The sequence below is a fragment of the Eutrema salsugineum genome, unplaced genomic scaffold (genome assembly GCF_000478725.1).
Source record: "Eutrema salsugineum unplaced genomic scaffold, Eutsalg1_0 scaffold_14, whole genome shotgun sequence".
Lineage (NCBI taxonomy): Eukaryota > Viridiplantae > Streptophyta > Magnoliopsida > Brassicales > Brassicaceae > Eutrema > Eutrema salsugineum.
Window position 1 is genome coordinate 2,635,324 of NW_006256877.1, and position 21,357 is coordinate 2,656,680.

At 32.6% G+C, this 21,357-nt stretch overlaps 4 protein-coding genes across 4 annotated transcripts; 1 reads left to right on the top strand and 3 right to left on the bottom strand.

Annotated features, from left to right (window-relative positions):
* Positions 1-1,316: 1,316 nt before the first annotated feature.
* On the bottom strand, positions 1,317-3,653 carry LOC18022955. The gene is made up of 8 exons (XM_006405293.2): positions 3,551-3,653; positions 3,413-3,434; positions 2,844-2,900; positions 2,664-2,745; positions 2,077-2,172; positions 1,860-1,984; positions 1,681-1,699; positions 1,317-1,599 (listed from the first exon to the last, which is right to left on the bottom strand). Exons 1-8 carry the CDS (start codon positions 3,651-3,653, stop codon positions 1,342-1,344), a joined length of 762 nt encoding a protein of 253 aa, XP_006405356.1. The 3' UTR covers positions 1,317-1,341.
* Positions 3,654-4,843: 1,190 nt separating this feature from the next.
* On the top strand, positions 4,844-6,529 carry LOC18022956. The gene is made up of 4 exons (XM_024158987.1): positions 4,844-5,517; positions 5,619-5,786; positions 5,893-6,006; positions 6,280-6,529. Exons 1-4 carry the CDS (start codon positions 4,972-4,974, stop codon positions 6,385-6,387), a joined length of 936 nt encoding a protein of 311 aa, XP_024014755.1. The 5' UTR covers positions 4,844-4,971; the 3' UTR covers positions 6,388-6,529.
* Positions 6,530-13,717: 7,188 nt separating this feature from the next.
* LOC18022957 (general transcription and DNA repair factor IIH helicase subunit XPB1) lies at positions 13,718-18,617 on the bottom strand. The gene is made up of 18 exons (XM_006405295.2): positions 18,376-18,617; positions 18,233-18,276; positions 18,067-18,142; positions 17,797-17,965; positions 17,398-17,620; positions 17,234-17,290; positions 16,790-16,933; positions 16,644-16,724; positions 16,469-16,556; positions 15,944-16,281; positions 15,699-15,774; positions 15,418-15,611; positions 14,990-15,153; positions 14,826-14,898; positions 14,633-14,746; positions 14,432-14,512; positions 14,183-14,326; positions 13,718-14,071 (listed from the first exon to the last, which is right to left on the bottom strand). The coding sequence occupies exons 1-18, from the start codon at positions 18,383-18,385 to the stop codon at positions 13,838-13,840; spliced, it is 2,310 nt and encodes a 769-aa protein (XP_006405358.1). The 5' UTR covers positions 18,386-18,617; the 3' UTR covers positions 13,718-13,837.
* Positions 18,618-19,442: 825 nt separating this feature from the next.
* On the bottom strand, positions 19,443-20,963 carry LOC18022958. The gene is made up of 5 exons (XM_024158966.1): positions 20,806-20,963; positions 20,466-20,638; positions 20,098-20,380; positions 19,848-20,017; positions 19,443-19,525 (listed from the first exon to the last, which is right to left on the bottom strand). Exons 1-5 carry the CDS (start codon positions 20,961-20,963, stop codon positions 19,443-19,445), a joined length of 867 nt encoding a protein of 288 aa, XP_024014734.1.
* Between the last annotated feature and the right edge of the window lie 394 nt (positions 20,964-21,357).

Consider the following 21,357-nt stretch of genomic DNA (forward strand, 5'->3'; position numbering starts at 1 on the left):
TGAAGTTAGTATGCTCAGCTGTTGCCACGTGGCGTTCGTAGGATTGTCTGCGCTTGTGCTTATTTGTCAAACCCATTTAGGAAAAGCCCCACACGTTTCTAATCATTGTAAGCTTTCGGTTACAATCACACCATCAAAGTAAGAAAACCTTTTCTAAAACTCGATAATTGCTCCTATTGACAAATGATGATATTGTAGAGTTAGACCTTAGATGTATACTTCCGAGTACTAGAAGTCTAGAATATAAAGATTGGTTAATCTGCTTATAACATTATGGAATAACTTCTTTTTTCTTCCTAAAGATTACCGAGTAACACTTTAATTTTCTAGTACTTCGAGTACTAGAAGTCTAGAATATAAAGATTGGTTAATTTATAACATTATGGAACAATAACTTCTTTTTTTTTAGAGATTACCAAGGAACACTTTAATATTTTTTCTCCCTACAAAATATCATTTTAATGAATAACATTAAAAAATATTAGATCTACGAAAGAATCTTAAACTAGAACTTTTACTAACTTTCGAATATCGTAGGCTTGTAGCAAGTCGGGTTTCATGTGATAAAATATGAACTTATTATTCAAAGGAAACTTAAAATTTAGTTAGTTGTATGAAGTTGATGACCATAATAAACTAGTGTACTGTAATAGAATAAACTTTAAAGTATTTTTTTGGTACCGTACATATGTTTAAAACTTAAAAATTATACAAATTCTATTAAGAATTATGGTGGGTTTGACCCTCTTTGACTATAAAGGCTTAAAGGCAAGAAAAAAGATGCTCGAATAAAATAGCATTAACTATATTTTTAGTGTCACGAATTGTCATTATTTAATTCTTTGCTAAATCAAGGGCTCATCATCCACCACAATTAGGACTTCCACCGTCGTTTTCACAAGTTGATAATATATTTAAACAATTCCGGATGAAAATGAAAGATGTAAAAAAAATTCATGAGGTAAATCAATGACTGTAATACCAACCGCTTCGGTAAACCAACAAATCTTTGAAAACAGAGAATCATTACTGAAAGTCTAGAACGTACAAAATTTAAACATAGGTACACCAAGTGTGAACAAAGTCCAGAACTATACTATGTATATGGTTTTCTAGAGTTAATGGTTTCATTAGATAAGACAAAAACCGAAAACCAATTAGACAACAAACCAGTCAGTATATAGAAGCTTTCCGGGCCTAAACCAAACAGAAAAACTACTTGCAAAGTAATCACAACACACCAAGGGACAATATCTCAACAATATAAAAGTTCTGCATGCAGGCCGGTTTGAGATGATATTAAAACTTTAAATTAAAAGATTGAGATATCGGTTAATGTTTTTACTTTGAAGGATAACCGGCTGGTGGATAGCCCGGTGCAGGAGGATAACCATGACCGGGAGGTGGATAGCCTGGAGCAGGAGGGTAACCATGGCCAGGATGTGGATAGTAAGGCTGGGGATAGCCAGTGGCTGGAGGGTAACCGGCATAGGGAGGGATCGGTTGATCAATGCGGGACATTTGCTGAGCCGGTGGCACTGACATTGGTTGAGAACCAAACACACCATCTCTTTTGTCCATCTCGATCTTGTGTTGTGTCTGCAAACAAAGAGAAGAGAATGGTTTTTTGGTTAACTTACACCATGAACAATATATGTAAGAGAAACTCGATTTGCGTACCTGCATACATGCGCAGACCCTGCAAAAGATCAAGAACGTTGTACAGAATCAGCAATAATAAGTATGTATGAGTAAAATACACATTGATTGACAATATTTGTTATGAGTCTTTTTGGCTAAAAGTTGATAACTAAAGCGAGCCAGTGACATGGGAGATTATAGGAAGGGATAATACATACGTGCAATAGACCATATCAGCCAAGCAAGAAAGTAACTGAGAAGCTTCAGAGATTTCATCACTTCCAACAATGCAAGCGACAAGAGAGAAGATGCAAGCGATTTGGTTAAGGCAGAACATAAATCCCTGCAAAATGCCAAGGAAGATGGGAGAATGTAAGTAATGTTTATTATCCGGAAATGGAAAGTGAAGACAAAGAGGGGAAAAATAGAGATTACAATTATGCAATTGTCGCATTGTGTTGTTTGGATGTTGAATTCATCTTGCAGCATAAACCGAGTAGATGCTACAGAGTTTCCAAAACAGAGGAAAACCTGAAAAAAAAATTCCTCAACAATGTCAAGATCATAAAAGAGTTCTTTTGTATTGTATTGTACTGAATCAATCTTACATGGAAACCACACATGAAAAACTCAGTGCTCAAGCTCCCATAAATAGTGAAATCTTAAGATTTCAAAGAAAGAATCTATCACAAGGCATTACAACAGAGCAAAATAAAACTAAAGAATATCATAAAAACATAAAAATAGTTTTTGCTATTAAAAACATCGAATTTTTCGTTCCATACAAAATACAAAAAAACAATGAAATTACAGGTTCCGAAGATAGAGTATATCACAAGCATTAGAAACTGCAGGCAATGATATAGTTCTTGAAAGATCATCGAAATATCAAAGTAAATGCTCATCAAAATTGGGGAAAGATCATCAAACTATCAAAATAAATGCTAACTCTCAAATTCCACAACTCATCTCATTTTAGTCACCACTATGAAAATCGAAATAACATTAAAGGCTAGCTTTACCTCAGTGGCAAGACAAAATTGTGGGCATTTGCTTTCTCCACACCTACCACTACAAGGCATGTATCCACCACAACAAGTGTACCTTCACAGAACAAAACAACACAATAGCATTTAAGAGAAAACAAATCATTGCACAATCTGGTCATCTTCTACTGTCTATCAGAAAGTAGAATTCAATACCTTGACATGTCATTGTAAAGTGCTCTCTTTCGAAGTACGTATGAAACACAAGGTCCACTACAATCAGAATAAATGGCAGATTTAGATGTGAACCAAAAAAACATACAATCATTCAATGACAAATACATTTGTACTATATTGAATGACGACAGTATAAGCTATTAAAATCTATCACATACGATATTTTTGCTTTTGGTTTTTTCTTTGGCTAACAAGAGAGGTTTATTTGTTTGTGTATTTTAATTTATCTGAAAATCAATTAATAAACTTGAGCTCCTTGTAGAATTTACAGGTTTTAACATCTAAAATAACAAAGTTCTCATATGAAATCACATATTGTCAAAATGCAAAGAGAAATTAAATATTGAATAACACCGGATTTTTAATATTATTTAGAAATCATTGAACCAACAACAAAAGATATTGATTAAATTTTTAAAAGTCTATTTCTTGTGGAAACAACAAAGCCACATTTCAACAGTTTAATGCAAAGGACAGTGATGGTTTCAGAAATATCCAGAAAAAAAAAACAAAACAAAGAAACAAATTCAAGAACAGGAATCACTTACCACAAGCACGAGAAGAAACAATCTGCAGAAACCAAATTAAGAAGAAAAAGAAAACGATAATTATCGATCAGTATCTCCAGCCAAATAAACATAAACGTTCGAATAGAGCGAGACAGAGAGAGAGAGAGAGATAATTACAAGGAGTATCGGTGGTTACGGTGCTCATGAGATCGGACTGCCATACATTCCGGTAACTCTGCCGGAGCTGCATCTTATCAAGCTTATCTTGAGACCTCCCCATGATTTTTGATAATTACAACAAACAAAAACACAAATCTTTTCAAGCTCGAAATACCCACGTAGCAAAATATGAAATTTCTCTAGGTACTGCAAATCCGAAAATGGTAACAAACTCAAATAGCGTTTTACGCTTTAAACATTCATTTTTTTCTCGTTTTCTTGATTTGGAAACAAACAAACCAGAAAATTACAAACTTCCTTTCTTCCTCTTTTTTTTTTTTTTCCTTTTGCACTCTTCGAAGTTTGAAATGACAGTTTTCAAAATTTATTGTTTGGGATTGAATTTCGCTTCTCTCGAGTTTTTATTGGTTGAATTTGAACTCTTTGACCCATTGTAAATGCCGAAATTTCAGAATATTTAATATATATATATTTTGACAATTTAACCCCTTTTTTAAATGTGCAGAGGTAGACTTAAACCGGAGTTTCTTTGGTAAACTATAAGGTGCTTTTACGGATTAAACCAAACTACCAAACATATTTAACACCCTTAAAAGTAAAAATCAATATTGAAATACGGTTTAAATATTGAGAAATAAAATATTTAAACCAAATTAAACTAGTTTTTAATTACGGTTTAAATATTGAAAAACAAATGCTGTTGGAAATGATTTTGAGAAATAATACATACTAGAGTAGTTAATGTATACTGTATTTACTAGAAAATAAGAATTCATGTTTCCCGAGCTTTTTACTACATTTCATTTACATTGGTATTGGAAAACAGGAATGATCTGATACATTATTTGTAAACTCGTGTAAAAGTTTAATTTTAAAAATATTAACCGCAAATAAACACAATGTTGGCAGTAAAGTCGCTCGAATATTCTCAACTACACCATAAAATATTTATATAGTCTAAAAATACATTTTCAACAGCTATGCTAATGACGGAATTAGATTCTATAACGTCAGATTTGAATAGTAATATCAACAACAAAAAGGAACTTTTGCTCACATCATGCATCAAATAGATAGAGAGACCAAGTGGATTGTTGAGTTAAAACTATTTGAACGTAAGCATATGGGTTAGAAGTATAAGAATACAAAAGTTTGTGTAACAATCCATAAAACATATAAAAATTAAGGATATAATCATAAAATTAGTTTTGTTTCCGCCGTTATAAATACATCACTTACCAGACAAAAGAAACTTGACCTGTCATATCTTGGTTCTGAAACAGAGAAACCTAGAAAACAAGATTCAAAATTTGGGAACTTTTCTGATTTTTACAAACAAAAAAAGTTTTTCTTTTTGCCATTTTTGGTAAAGCAAAAACAGAGTTTGACTTCTTCTCTTCTGTTCATCAATATCAAAAATGGCTTCTTCAGATCTTTATATCTTTGATGGGTCTTCTTCATCTTCTTCCTCAATTTTCCGAAATTCTAGTCCAGAAATGTTTTCTTCAGACACAACAACTATAGATTTGTTATGCAACAACGAACTTTACTCTGTTGATGAATCTCTCAGCATTTTTGACCAGTTTACCCCTCACCTCCTCTCTTCATCTCCTCCAAGCGATCTTCTTGGAACCCTAACTCTCTCTCATCAAATTCCCACCGGATTATATCCAGATTTCTCCGATGCCGTCAAAGCAGAGCAGTTTTACGGCGGCTCCGGTCATAGTCAAACGGAAACGGTTGCATCAATGGCGCGAAGCTACAGTGCGATAGAGAATGCAGGGAGGTATATGCAGAGAAGCTTTAGTAGCAACTCTGTCGACGGAAAACCAAATCAGACTCCGTTCAACAACATTCCGATAACGGATTCCTTAAATCCCCACTACAATACCTTGAACTCGCCGGAAAATGACTTCTTTTCCGGTCAGATGATGCGACGAGTCTACAGCACAGGAGATTTGCAGGTTTCTCTTTTCTTTGCTCTGTTTCTTTTGCTCTGTTTCTTGCTCTGTTTTTGGTGTGTATAAATTATACTAAAAGTTTTGATTTTGATTTTGTTTTTCAGAACCCAAGAAGAAATTTTACCGAGCAGATATCGTCGGAGAACTCCTCTGCGCCGTTTTCCGATGAACAGAACTTTAAGGTGGGACGTTATAGTGCAGAAGAGCGTAAAGAGAAGATCTCAAAGTACAGAGCAAAACGAAACCACAGAAATTTTACCAAAACTATTAAGGTAACAAATTTTGTATTACATTTTACAAAATTTTGAAGCCTTTATTTCTTTATTTATTTTGAATTATCAAACCTTTTTTCTTTTCTTTTGGATGGAAACAAAAAAGTATGCATGCCGGAAAACGTTGGCGGACAGTAGACCTCGAATACGTGGCAGATTCGCACGTAACGACGAAGTTGTAGAAATCCCCAACATTGAAGACGACGACGCAGAGCTTTGGGTAAATCAAAACTCAATAACCAGTTTTTTTTTTTCTTTTCTATTTGAACATTTTTAATCAGAAGACCAAAGATTATAACAAGAAATTATTGTACTACTGTCCATTGTGAAGTTGCAGAGATATATAACAATAAATTAACAGTTTTTGCATGTATCTTGAAATCCAATGTCATTAATTAAGTGACATGAAAAAACACAAGTACATATATTGTAGTTGTCAAGTTGTGTAGTTTATAAATATTAATCTCTTATGAATTAAAATAATGATGGCCAGAAATGGGATGGGTTGCATGAGGAAGAGGAAGCTTTTATGAGCAGCTTTGGGGCGCAACAGTCTCATTTACAATACACAACTTCGTCGGCTTCTTCTTCTTTCTGGTGAAAGAAACACTCGTAATAAGACCAACGGTCCTATAATAATTTTTAGAAGAATGTAAATTTAAATAAGACAATGTATTTGTTTATAGTTATTTAACTTTTATTTATTAAAAATGACTTGTCAGTTGTCAGTTGTCCTTTCTTTTTTTTTTGTCTGAATGTTGAAATTTAATAATTTAATTTCAACGTATGCACAGATATCCTTGACCCGGGAAGAAGATTCTGTAATATAGAGTCAATTCAATAGACATTTTGATTAGTAGACCGAAACTTTAATTTTTTATGCTTGTTAATTTTATACAGTAAAAACTCTATAAACTAATAATGTCAGAATTTTGATATTTTATTAATTTACAGAGTTATTAATTTATAAATTTTAAATATTTTTTTATTAATTTTAAAAAAACTTAAAAAATCTATAATCTTTAAATAATTTTTACTAATATTAAAGATGAGTTTTAAAAAGACTTAAAATTAAAATAACTAAAAAACATTAATAAACTCATATTTTAATAAATTATCTCATTTATATATTTATATCAGATATTATTTATAGTAATTATTAATTTATAATATTAATGAGACTATATATTTATATAAGAGTTTTATTAAAATTATTATTTTATTATTATCATATCGAATTGTGTTATATTTTAAACTAACTCAATTCAAAACCATAAAAAATTATTAATTTATAATATTTATTAATTTATCGAATATTAATTTATGAAATTTCTATCATATTATCATTTAAAAGTTCATTTCTTATTTTTGGCCGCCAGATGAAATACAAATTAAATAATTCAATGCATGGGGACGTTGACTTTTGTCTCTATTGATGCGTCAGCGTTACGTTGGTTTTTACAGTAACTCAGTAAGCACGTGAGAGCTTTTGGTTAATAATAAACCAATTTATTTGTCATAATTAACGGTCACAGGAAAAAAAGCTTAAAAAACCATCAACTATTTAATATTTGTCAGTTTACTACATGAACTTTTTGCGTTGCCAGAAATTTACATGAATTAATTTTTTAGATCAAAAAACTACATGAAATATTTTATAATTTTAGTTTTCACCCCACGATTTCATGGCCGTTAACGGTCAAACGGAATTAGTAAACTCCGTTATTTTCTAAAACAAAAAAAAGCTGAAAAAATCCCTCAACTATTTAATCTTTGCCAAAAAAATACCTGAACTTTTAATATTGCCAAAAACCCACATTAGCTAATTTTTGTTTTTGTGTTTTGAGTTAAATGACACTAAAAAACCAAAATATCAAAGAGTTTACAATAACTAAAAACAAAGTTATCACCAATAGAATTCGAAATAAATTACGATATATTTTTTTGAAATTACGATATATTTATGACTAAAGATTCTGTAGATGAGTGCTTCATTTTATTTTTGGGCTGATTTAATCTCCACTAAGATGATCTTTGTAGATTATTAAATATATCTATCACACTTTATCTCCGTTGATTACTTACTAATTTATATTTATTAATCTATTATGAGCTACTGAAATCATTCTTCGAAAGAGTCGATTAGTTAGGAACTTATATTCAAATTGCCTTTCGAAATAAATGTTGTATACGATGAGAAACAAACCAATATCAAATAAATAACAATCAGCGAATGAATCTGGGGAGAACCATTAATGGATGTGAAGTAGTGGGGTAAAAGTTGAAATCGTATAATATTTCAGATTTTTTTGGCATTGAAAAATTAGCTTGTGTGGGTTTTTGGCAACATTAAAAATTCAGGTATTTTTTTGACAAAGATTAAATAGTTGAAGGTTTTTTTTAGTATTTTCTTGTTTTGAAAAATAATGGAGTTTACTAGTTCCGTTTGACCGTTAACGGCCGTGAAATCGTGGGGTGAAAATTGGAACTATAAAATATTTCAGGTAGTTTTTGAACCAAAAAATTAATTCATATAAATTTTTGGCAACGCAAAAGTTCAGGTAGGAAACTGACAAATATTAAATAATTGAGGATTTTTTAAGCTTTTTTCCCCATAATTAACTTTCAATTGGCAACCACCTTATATGCTGAAAATGACTAACAAAAAAATAACAACAACTGAAATCAATTAGAAATGGATTAGTGGTTTCGTGTTAGTCGTGTAGAAAACTTTAGTTTGTCGGTCGACGTTAGAGAACAAATTTCTTTAAGCGAGAAATTGTTTTATTTTATTTATATATTCTGATCACCGTAAATGTTTTAATGGCAAAAATTTCTGGATTTTTGTGGTTATCGATAATAAATATAGGTTTTGCTTTACAATAATCCAGATTATCAAAAACATCATAACTAATGAGGCGAAATAATAAATTTTATAGATTTTTTCTATGAAGATTTTTTTTTGCAGATTTAATAATCTCTTGTTTTTTCTTCCTTCAACTTAGTCTACCGATATATTTACCACTTTATTAGTTTTAAAAAATATATTACTACTTTATTAGTTTAACACTTACTTTAAATCAATGCTAAACAATTTTTTACCACTTTTATACAATTTCTGTCTTATTTTTTTCTGTGTTAATTAATTTAACTTTTGTCAAATATATAACTTCCATCGAAAGTTTAGATAATCAGGCCACTGTATATTCTTTTCTCCCACAACAATTCTCCTATTTAAACAAATTTTCTTATTTAAACAAATTCTCTTATCAAGGATGTCGATTTCTTTGAAAAATAATATTATTTCAACCCTTTAAAACATGCATGCTCTAATTCAATATATATATATATGTATGAGTTAAGATGCACGTACATTTCTCCGAATTTGGAACCAAAGCATGTTATGTTGATTATGTGACTTCTGAACTTTGTTTTTAATGTTTTTTCCAATTAAGCTGGAGATATTTGGTCGAATTTAAATAATACTATTCTAGTGATGCACCTCTTGTCAATTTATTATTAAGATCACTTCTGGCAAATGCCTTTTAGCATAATTGGTAATTTGACTGAATAAAACTCTCTAATCGAAAAGAGAAAGAAACACGAGAAACGGAGAGCTCACATGTGTATTCTTGTATTTAAAATTGTTTCTTTTTCATTGTGGAGGAAAAAACTGTAAATGGCGGGGAAAATAGCACTTTCAAGGAAGATTCATCATATTTATTCATAGACTCATAGTTGTATATATTTTCCGTTTTTTTTAATTGCGAAGTGATGTCAAATCCAGTGCCTTTATTAGCCTGTGATAACAAAGTATTACTTAGTTAGTAACAACAATAGTACAAATACATAATAATATTACTAATCATGACTTGGCAAAACACAAAACTTCAAGTTTCAAAAAGATTCAAGTATTGGGCGGCATGTTCCTCCTAATCCTATTACCTATATATTATTTCATGCCATTACTCATTAGCTCAACAATAATCAATTTATTATTTTTATGCCTTTTCTTTTTAATAAATTTATTTTAAGTAAAATAATTTAAGTTGTATCTTTTTTATGAAAATGCGTGGTTTGTTTTTATTAATTGAAAAACATATTAATACTTTTCGACGAACACGTTAAGTTACCACATCTATTATAAAATAAAAAATTGTAAATTTTTGAATTACTCCACCAACGGAAATATATTTTAACCGGTTGATCAAACCAACAAAAAAAAAATTGGAATTGGTGTACACACAAGCTATTCCATCAGATCCATTTTTTTTTTGGTTTTTTTTTGTTCTTAAGAAAAAAGAAATTATTCTCATTTACTCTTTTTTTTTTTTCGTTATTTGTTGCTTCTAAAGGGCAGTTTCTCAATGATTCCAATCAAATAGGTTTTTACAAATCATGCTGTGGAAAATCGAGGCAACAAAAGAAAGCAAAGGTTTTTAATATTGTTTAGCTTACAAGAATATTTGAGATGCCATTATAAGAAGATTTAACACCTGTACAATTTCTCATTCAAAGCGTTATTTAGACAAATACTATATAAAACATGTAAAGACAATGAAGATATAAGGTACTATTAAATATTCTTAGATAATTAGAACATTTGTATATAGAATTACATTATGGGATTCGTGACTTTGTGTCATGACCAAGAATTTATCATTACTGATTAGAGAAAGCTGACAGATGACAGCTTAGTTAGGAAAACAAAATTTTGCTTTTCAGTGTTAGGGAATCTAAATTTGATTCTTCTTCCTGTACCAAATAGTTAATGGAGGAAAATAGTAGTAATCAAAGGACCTTTTATGCATTGCGCAATGATAATACATAATCAAACACAAACCAAAGCATGATTCCAAAGTTTTATCTTTTTTGACCAACAACATTACATTTACATTATAATATTTTTCTGTCTAACCGTACTTGCTAATAGTCTTTTTTCTCCATCTGATGCTACAGTAATTAGGTAAACTATAAAAAAAACTATTATACAAAAATATGTTTTGATCGTTTACTAATAGTAATAAGCTTGATCAATACATTTCATAACAGAATCAAAGTGTCAATTGTTATAAAACTATAAACGTTATTCTTTATCAAAAAAAAAAAACTATAAATCATTACTAATTGGCAGAAAGTTAGCAAAGAAGTTTAAAAGTACGAGGATTTATAATGTGTTAGCTTTAGTGTTAATGTAAAATTTATTAATCGTGGAGCTATTTTATTTCAACTCTTTTCATTAATCGTTGTGGTAAACTGTGACATTAAAAAGAGGTCGGCATAATTAAAACGATTTAAACTGATGGAGCAAAAAGAAGATGACTAAAGTTTAAGAGGGTTATTTTAAGATAAAAACATGACCTAGAAAGAATCTTCCAATTTGATGATACCAAATAGCTTGTACATTAACCTTTTTCGTTAACCAATTACTTATATACTGTATATGCACTGGGATTTAATGGAAGTATCAATATATATTTCTTACGACGATTGATAGTCGTTCTTGATTTATATTTAACTGAATGTTTTCTGTAAAAAGATCATGCTTTGTTAATTACGTTTTTTAGTTAAAAGGCCTTTGGTAATACCAAATTACTAATAACCAATAAGTGTACAAACGAACTACAACTGGATGTGTATTGTTTTCTAATAAACCAATGTAAACCGGTTTCAGAAAACACTTAGCTGTAATAGCAATACAAAAAATCGATCTGTTTCACACGAGGTTATGCAAGCCACATAAGAGTCGGGTACAAATTTTGTTACCAAATCTATTTCATAGTATAATGTATTCGGTTACCTGATTTTGTTTTGAAAACTTAACTCAGGTACTGTCTCATCACCAGATGATACACTTACAATTACGTTTCATATATGAGTAATACAAAAGTACATATTGTGTGTGTACATGTACATATATAGAAAAAGGGAATACCTCATGAGGCAAATTGGTGTCAAAATATAACTTTTCGTGAACTGTGATCTTAAAGGAAGTAATGATGATTTGAGCTCAAATCGGGTCCTTCTTTATGAATATGATATATATTGTATTGAGAGTTGAACATTGTAAGAGAAGGAAGGTTGAGAAATATTTAGGTCTCCTGGATCATTTTGATCAAAGGAAAAAAACACTTATTCACAGTGATTGTGGATAGAAATAAATAAAACGCTATAAACAAGTCGTCCAAGTTCCCTCAACTAGAACAAGTGATAGCCTGTATAGAACAGAGTGTGATAAAATCCAAAACCCTTTCCATCGAGGTTTTGGAGCTTCTTCAAGTTTTTATCATTTTAATTCTGTATTTTCTCAGTTTATTGATCTCTCTCGAGAAACCGATGTTATAGCATACATTATAGTTAAAGAAACGTTACAGTTCTATGACTCCATTCGATTGAGGTTTAAATGAATAAAATGACAAAAAAAATCATAGTAACTTATGCTAGTTTGATACATCATCATCCAAATTTAAATTCACATAATATATATTGTTGACAAAAAAATGAATATACATAAATCTAGTAATACTATTGTGTATACGGAACGAATTAGTTAAAAATACAAATAGATACTTGATAACCTTTTTTTATCTATTGATAATAGAATTATGATACTCGTTATCCAATTCGAAAGCTACATACACTTTTTTTTGGAGGCAAGTGTTCAACCATAATTCTTATAGATGGAAATAGCTATGTGTATATTTGTTTTTTGGGTTGGCTTTTCACCCCTCGAAAAAATCATAATGAAAGAACAAATTTTAGCTTCCTATACTTCCAAATATAAAATTTCATGATTAACTAGTGAATAATCTTCCTTCTTGTTGATGGCTTCTTTTTCTGTCTTCTCATAATTAATAATTATATATTTGTAATAATTATAATTATATAATGGGTAGTTCAGTAGTTGGCATTTTAAAGATTTGTGATCAGAAAGCTTGTCGAAGAAATAGATAAAGAATATCGACCAATTAGGACTTAATTAACACATAAGTTTAATAAACGTCGTTGAAAAAGTGGTCAAAATGCTACCTACACAGACCTTTCTAGGTCTAGCTTATAAAAATACAAAGGTAGTAGTACCGTCTGCATATAAAATAGAAATTGAAAAAATAAATAATAATAAAAAATATTCCTCCAACGTGGGACGAATCTTAACATTCATTCTAGCTTATATAAATCGTATAATTTGTTTTTGTTTTTGCTTTTGCTGTTGAGTGTGCTTGTGAAGCTTGTGAAGCTTGTGGAGTATATGTATAAAGAAGTATTATAGGCTTATAGCCTACCAACTTCCTCCAAAAATGCAAACTAGCCTTAATTTTTTTTTTTTTTTGAACAATACTAGCCTTAAATGTTTATACACGTACATTTCAAAATTCTTTGTTGTTGTTTCAAACTTGTATAATTCAGTTTATACAACACATTTTGTTGGTAAGTTGTGAATGTCATACGTGCGGTATCAGATTGTAATGGTGGTGAGTTGAAACTGTCGAGTCATGCGAATTATATGCAATCTTAAACTATTTCATTTTGTCACCTTTAGAATATAGAATTTCCATTCTCCCAAGATACATCCCGTAAAATATTTCCCAACTTTTGTTACTAAGAACTTGCTTTTTTGGTTTTAATGATAAATAACAAGAACTTGCTTTTTAATTAATGATATGTTTTTTTTATTAGTGTTTTGATTTCGTGAGCTTCCCAAAGCATCCCATTGATAGCCATGCATGAGAATGGAGAAATAGAAGAAGATGGATTTCTTTTCTCTCATCTCTCTTCTTCCACTTCTGAACCAAATAATCGTTTAATTACTGTTGGAATTTGAGCTTTATCACATTAACTCAAGTCTAATCTTGGTCTGATTTAATTCACAATGAGATTAAGAAATAGGGTTCAGAGAACGTGTATTCATTTAAATTATTTTATGTTTGCTAAAATCAAAAACCTTCTTCTGCATTAAAAAATACTTATATGTTATACAAGTGGGCATCAAAACCATGATGGTACATAAATATGTTCCAAGTTTTGAGAGTTAAATCTTGTGTGTTACAACACTAGACGAAACGTTTTTTGAAGAGCTGGTGTCGTTTTGTAGGGTCTTTAGGTTTCTTGAATTGTTGTTGACCAGAAGATTTGTGACGGCCAGAGTTGTATTCCATGTAGACCATTCCTTTGGCTCCCGACATTTCACTCAACGATCTGTTTCGTCTCTCCTTTTGCAGAGCCATTCCGTCTGTGTCTTCTTCTAGTTGCTCCAAACCAACCAGATCGTCTCCAGCGTTCAACACCTGTGTGGATCACAGCTAAAATGTTCCTTTAAGAAGAACTAATAACATCTATCGAAATCGACACACAGCTCTCAAAAGTGTAAGAGAACGCGAGAAAAAGACAAACCTAACCTTTGCGAGAAGTGATAACTGTTCTTCTTGACTGTGGTAGCTTAAGCTTGCACCAGCATCAGGTGGTGGGAGGCTTGTTATTACCTTAAAACTATAACCTTGGTCGATCAAGAACTGCTGTCTTTTCGTTGAATAATACATTTCCTGCAATTTTTTTACAAAATTCAAAATCCCTTGGAATTTAGCATCAACTAGGAATGATCAAAACTCAAACTAGATAGTGATTTTGTTTTGATTTGTTTGTTATACCTGTGTATCTGTAGAGACAAGTGAGTAGAAGAATGCATTGTACTCTTCTTTTCCACCAGCCATTCTGTCTTCAAGTTTACCCTGTGTTTTTTCATCATGTAGACAAAAAGAAAAAAAACTTATTGGATCCAGCCAACAAACTAAACTAGGAGAGAAACAACAACGTGATGACTGATGATTAGTAGTATCGGAAAATCAAACCTTGGCCCTAAGAATACGACCCAAACGCTGAGCCTCTTGACGTCTAGAACCAGCATGTGACGAAATCTGGATAATCACATTAGCTTCAGGAATGTCTATGGAGTTATCACCAACCTGTAAGTCAAAAGAAACCAACCTAAGTTCCTTAATGAACAATATCCAGGACAAATGGAAATGGAAACAATGCTAATACCTTTGACAAGAAGACAGTGTTCAAGTCTTTACTGGTTTTAAACGCCTCGAGAATTTTTGTTCGTTCGATATGGCTACAGGATTGAACAAAAACCGAGGGTTATCAGTTTGGCAAATGAGTGAAAAAAACAAAAGTGTGTTTTCCATACAACTTCTTTAACGAACCTGGTTGCGCCATAAATCATTGGCTTCCGAAGTTTCATTGCATATTCTGTAAGTGCAAAAAGATTGTCTGCAAAGACGATGATCTTATCCCCACGTTGTTGTTCATGGAAACGTATCAGAAACTCACAGGCTCTGAACTTGTTAGGGTTCATGACATAAAGCGCCTGCAGATATCCGAAGGCAAGATATGTACATGTCAGAGCAGCTCAAGTGGTTTACTAGCCCCATCCCCGGTGGTGATTTTATTAGTGCATTTGCCAAATTATAAGACACACTAAAAGAACCTATCATATGAATGTTTACTATATTTTAATTTTCCAGACTACATAAAATTCAAGGATTATCCATGCATCAAATGAACCAAACATAAAGATCAGATATCCAACAATAAAACAGAGAACAATGTGGAAAAGCTTATATTCATAAACCTGTTTTTTCTTGGAGTTCTCTTTCTTCAGATATTCTGCAAAAAACTCTTTGGTCATAGGACACCATACTTCAGCACACTGAACATTTGCAATAAAGCCTCCTTTAACTAAATCTAGCCAGTTGGCTTCATATAGTTTCGGGCCAATGAGGAAGTTCAAATCTGTGATCCTTTCGTCCTCTCTCACAAGGGTGGCTGAACAAAAAGACCAAAAAAGAGACTTAGCTTCTGAAATCGACGTAACAAACAAAAAAGGTTAATGAAAGTAAACCATTCAGTTACCTGTAAGTCCAAGCTTGCAGTGAGACTTTGTGATACTGATAACTTTCCTAAACATATTGGCCGGAACCACATGCACCTATAAAAAAAACATAACTCTTGAAAATTCAGGCATTGAATGCATTCATGGGCTTAATACTGGAAACACCTTCTCAATGAACCACATTTAACTTGTTCCGCAAAGTAACTACCAGCAAACACTAACTTCAATTCAAAGACACACATCAAACTGAGAACTATTTAATCACCTCGTCCATGAGCAGCAACCCCCACTCTCTATTTCTCATGTCTTCTATGATCATCTGTGAATCCTCAGATCGTTTACCGCCAAAGGCAACCATGTTATAGGTTGTCACAACAACACCAGCATTCCCACGAAATTTTTCTTTACTATCAGATGTAAAACGGCATATTTGGTCATCTCTTATAGTAGACCACAACTTGAATTGGAAGGCCCACTGATCCACCGAGACAGCATTCGTTGCCAAACAAAGAACACTCTTCTTTATACGAGCCGCTGCAGAAACACCAACTAGGGATTTACCAGCACCGCACGGCAACACTATAATCCCAGATCTTGCTCGTCCTGCAGAATCAAGATTCTAGAACAGTCACAATCTTTCACAAAAAATTACGGAGATAACCATAAAGCTAGATTAGTCAATGTACGGGAAAGTAGAAATATAAATATCTATGAGAAGTTGGCCACCATTTCAGCAGACGCGTTATGATGAATTGCTAAGAAGGAAAAAAAAGGAAGTAGACAGGTATACCGTTCCCAAACATTTTGCTCAAACTTTTTTCCTGATATGGCCTCGGTTGTGCATGGGGCTTCAATTCAATGTCAAGATCAGGATTGACCTGACAGACACCATCAAGTTATTAACAAACATGAACATGCAGTGCATATCATCTGGCAAGTAAAAATTGGCCGGAAGTATTATTTACATTGTCGTTTCTGAAGTCATATTCCTCTAACATAGGGTAATTCAATTCACTTGGCAAGCAACGCTGCTTCACATTCTCCACCTGCACACCAAAAGCAGAAGAATTATTTTTCACACGCCAATTCAGACGCATTAAGGGAAATTTACCTGTGCAGGGTCTATCTCAAATGAGTGAGTTTCTTTCTCTTCTGCTGCTGCTGCCAATTCTGCTTCATTCAACAGCTCCCCAGGTCCTGCTTCAAGTTCACCGCTTGTTTTCCCGACCGTGAATCCATCACCGCCATAATATGGCTAGCAAAACAAGAAGATCTAAGTTGATTCGTCATACTGTGGAGAACACAATGGTATAAGACAAATGAACTCCAAATTCAATGAACAAGGGGTTTAAGAAGAAGGATAATGAAGTCTATCTACAAACTGGAAACAAAGTTCCAAAGAACCACTGGGAAACTAGAACCTGAGAAAATCCGGGATATACATCTCGGCCAATTGGTGACAAAAGGTGCAAAATCCGTTGAGACAATAGATCTAGATAAAGGCTAGAAACCACGAACGCAAACATAATGCACTAAATGGAGGAGTTCAACGTACCTCTGAAGAAAATCTAGCTCGGCTTATAACACCATCACTAAGAAGCGTTTTCAAAACCTGAATTTTTTTGTTTTGAAACAATTGAGCAAAAGCAATGGCGAAACGAAACCGATATCCAAATACACAAGACCAAAGAAAGAGGATAGCATCACTTGTCAACTTACCTCCGGGAATGGGGATTCAATAAAATACCGATTCTTTTTCAAAACCAGCTTCACTTTCCCGTAATTGGCAGTAGAAGCATAGATGAAATCAATCATCTCCTTGGGTAGCTTAGTCTTAGACAATTTATTCAAAACAGAAATGATAGTTTCTGTTTCAAGCCCGACGGAAACAGCAGCATACAACGAGTGAGGTGTTAAATTATACTCGTGCATCGACTCTGGCCTGAAATAGTAACAAATCAAAAGCAAATCAACCAAAATTCGTATAACCTCCTCAAAACAAAGTTTTCATTGAAGACCACATGACTTTTGGGTCTGGGCATCCTAAAGCCCTTGATTCATGCAAAAACGAAATCAAAATCTCTCAAGAAAAATAAAGATATGATGAGCAGTGAGCACCTGCAAACGGGTTCAGCTATGGCGATAAGAAAGTCATAAGCTTGTTTGTAGAGAGGAGAAAAAGTTTCCAAGAAAATCCTTCCATCTGCACATGCCCACAAAGGCCTGTTTACATGATCTGGCTTCAACTCCAATTCGCTATAATCCCTATCCTTCTTCTCTCCTTCACCTACGAAACCATTACAATGTACTTTATGTAATTATGCTACTGAGATACACACACACATATATATATATATATATAGAAACAAAAAAAATCAATTTACTTACCATCACGGGAATCCTCATCGGCATCATCACCGAGATAGTATTCTTCGTTTTGAATGTTCTTCATCTTTTGATCATCCTGATGATTTTTCACAATGAATTACAGTAACTAACATTGAATAGCCTATCAATAACAAAAAAATACCCGTGAAGAAAACTAAGCACGAACCTTCCCACTGTACTTCATCTTCTTGCTAGAGCGTCCTCTTTCACCTGAAAATCAAAATTTCCTCCCGAGTATTGGCATTTTTTTTTCGCCGGATAATTCGATAAACCACCCAAAAAAAAACACAGTAAGATCGAGAGTAATACCGTGCCCCATATTTGATTATCCTGATCGAATCGTTAGAGATTATCTCTCGTATTATATATCAAATCCGTGAAGGCCAAAACGGTCTGACGGAGGGGAAGAAAAACGGCGTCAAGATTACACGACGGAGAGAAATCGACGGCGTGGAGTTCCGTTATAAGCTAATCGGCAAAGCGAGATGAAACGCCGGCGGAGATTCTGATTTGGATTCGGGTCGGGTATGGCTAAAGAGTCGGTGAGTGGTTTCGACGCGAATGAAGAACACGGCTAAAGAGTCGAGGCAAACTCTGTATTTATAATTAATAGATCACTGGTGGGCTTTTTATATTCAAATTGGCCCAATGCCTTATGTAAAAACGAAATATAGTCAGTCATCTACATACCCTAACAACAACATATATTCACCATTCTCATTCTCATTTTCTTTTTCATTATAGAATTCATCAATTTCTCAATAGTCATGTGGGATAGAGGAGGAGACTCTACAAATATGTTATTCAAATGTTCTTCCTTCTATGTTAACATGGATTTTACTGTGACTAATCTTTTTATGGAGACAGCCTAGATAAGTTTATGGATACTATAGTATTATCTTCTTTTTTTTAGTATTGTGGGTCATTTGTAAAGTTAGGAATGATTTTTTTTTTCATAAGATTCAGCAATTACATCCTAACCAAAGCCAAGACAAATAAACAGAATGAAATTCTTTACGTCTACTAATCAATATTTGATAATATTTTCTTATAAGTACAGCTCATACGAACTACATAATTTGATGATTAACCAAACAAACCATGAACATCATATTGAGTTATATAACCGAAGCCCCAAGAAGTATCAGTGAAATAAGGATGTAAATTTAAACAAGAAATAAATAACTCAAAAGAAAATTAATAAAGAGTTTAAAACGTTGCATATCATAATTAATAAACAGGCAAACAGCTGGATAGTAGATAGTTTTATATATTAAAAACAAAATAGCGTGGTAGATAGTAACTTAGATGGTACTAGGAGAGTATTGGGTGGAAGAAATAACTTCAAATTCGATATCTACATTCAAAGTGTCGTCCTAGTCCAAGTAAGTCTTCCGAATTTCAGCTGTAGACACATATTGAGGAAAACCCCAACTCAGCGTTGATTTGTTGAACCACACTTTCACTGAAAAAAAAATGTTATAGCAAAATTTAATCCCACATGAAAAATCTTCATATCTATGATTTGTATCCTCTAATCAACTGGTAATGAATAAAGAAAGTTAAAAAATTATAAATAATAAATATAATGTAAATGATGGTTGGTAATACTTTTTTTTTAAATATGAATGTTAATTTAAGTTAATAAGAAATACAGATTTTGTAGAGGATTTACAGAAGTTGCTTAGACATCTTACAGAAGTTTGCCAACAAAAACAAAAAGCAAAGCACTAACTAGATAAGATTGAACATGCCAAAATCGTTTTACAATGGTTTGTGACACTTACAATCGTCTTTTAAGTGATTGAACCCAAGTGGATCTAGGACTCTGATATGTGCTCGAATGTAAATCTCTTCATCTTCCTTTAGTGTTTCACCATCAGGTACACACAGAAAAATGGATAACCATTTCCCATCTGCTGTAGTTCCCTTGGGATAAAGCTTTAGAACCCTAGATACACATGCCAAAATCATAAACCCATTATACATGATAGTGCCTAAGGAAAGTTTTGTTATATTATATGGACTTACCAGTTCATCTCTCCCATTGAAAAAATGTTTGATTGCCGAAGATACTCTTTCAAGTCAGAAAAATTCTTAATAGCCATAGAGAACTTGGGACTAGGGAGTTTCTCACAAAAAGAGAGGATTTCCCAACTGGTGAGAGGAGGAGAAACGTCCACATCAACACCAAACTCACATTCATCTCCCTCAAAGATATATCCCTTTTTAGGGTCATTGAATGTATCAAGTGAAATAACTTGCGACAAACCCCACACCATTTTTAATGCATTGAAATGCTTCACTTCCGCATCTAAATAATATATATTTTGTCGATGATATATATATGTGTAAATAGTGTATATGTATATAGGACAGGGTATTGAATTTGTATATACCTCGAACAGTATAGTAACTGTTTTCTTTCTTGTTGTACACGAAGAAGGTGAGGCCAGCATACACTTCATTTGGTGGTGTCTCCATGAGACTTTTGCTATCTATTTCCACATACATTGAAATAAACCCACTCCCCTCATCCTTTGCATTCCCTTTTGGGTAAATAAGTAGCCTCCTAGTTTTCATAAACAACATTATCGCATATACATAAGATGAGATCTCTTTTTGAAAGTTAAAGTTACGATGAAAAAAGGTTAAAATAGTTATTTTGGAACTAGATGATGAATGATGAGAAAGATGCAATTGTCTGTGTCTTATGGTGCATGCACACACAATACATACCAGTTGAATCCGCCGGAGGCAAAAAGACGTGATTGGTATCTTTCATTTGAGGATACAATGGATTTATTGAGTTGAGAAATGTTTTTGATCTTGAGGGAATAAGAAGAAGGATGACGTTCTCTCCAGCTCTCCACAAATGTAAAATTTGCACTTGACATAGTTCACAAAACTGAGTAATGGAGTCAGAAAAATTATTAGGGTTCCAAGATAAAAGATAGTAACTTTTTTGTTTTTAATTCAAACAATATTATTTGAGAACCAAAAAAAGTGTAAGAAATAAAAAGATTTGTGAGGAAGATATTACATATAGAGCGGAAACTTCTTGAACTCGCTGAGGAATAGAATAGAGAGGATATTCTCCTACAAGGCAAAAACAATCAATTGCTGAGTCAGTACATAAGCCTATTTATAACACTAGAAAACCCTAAAAACCTAATTATCCTAAAAACCCTAAACATCTAATCAGAAGACGAAGCAGTCTCAGAGCGATGTTATTAGAATTCCAAGAGAAAGGGCCATGAGTCATGACCCGTGACTCGTAAATCAAAGGCG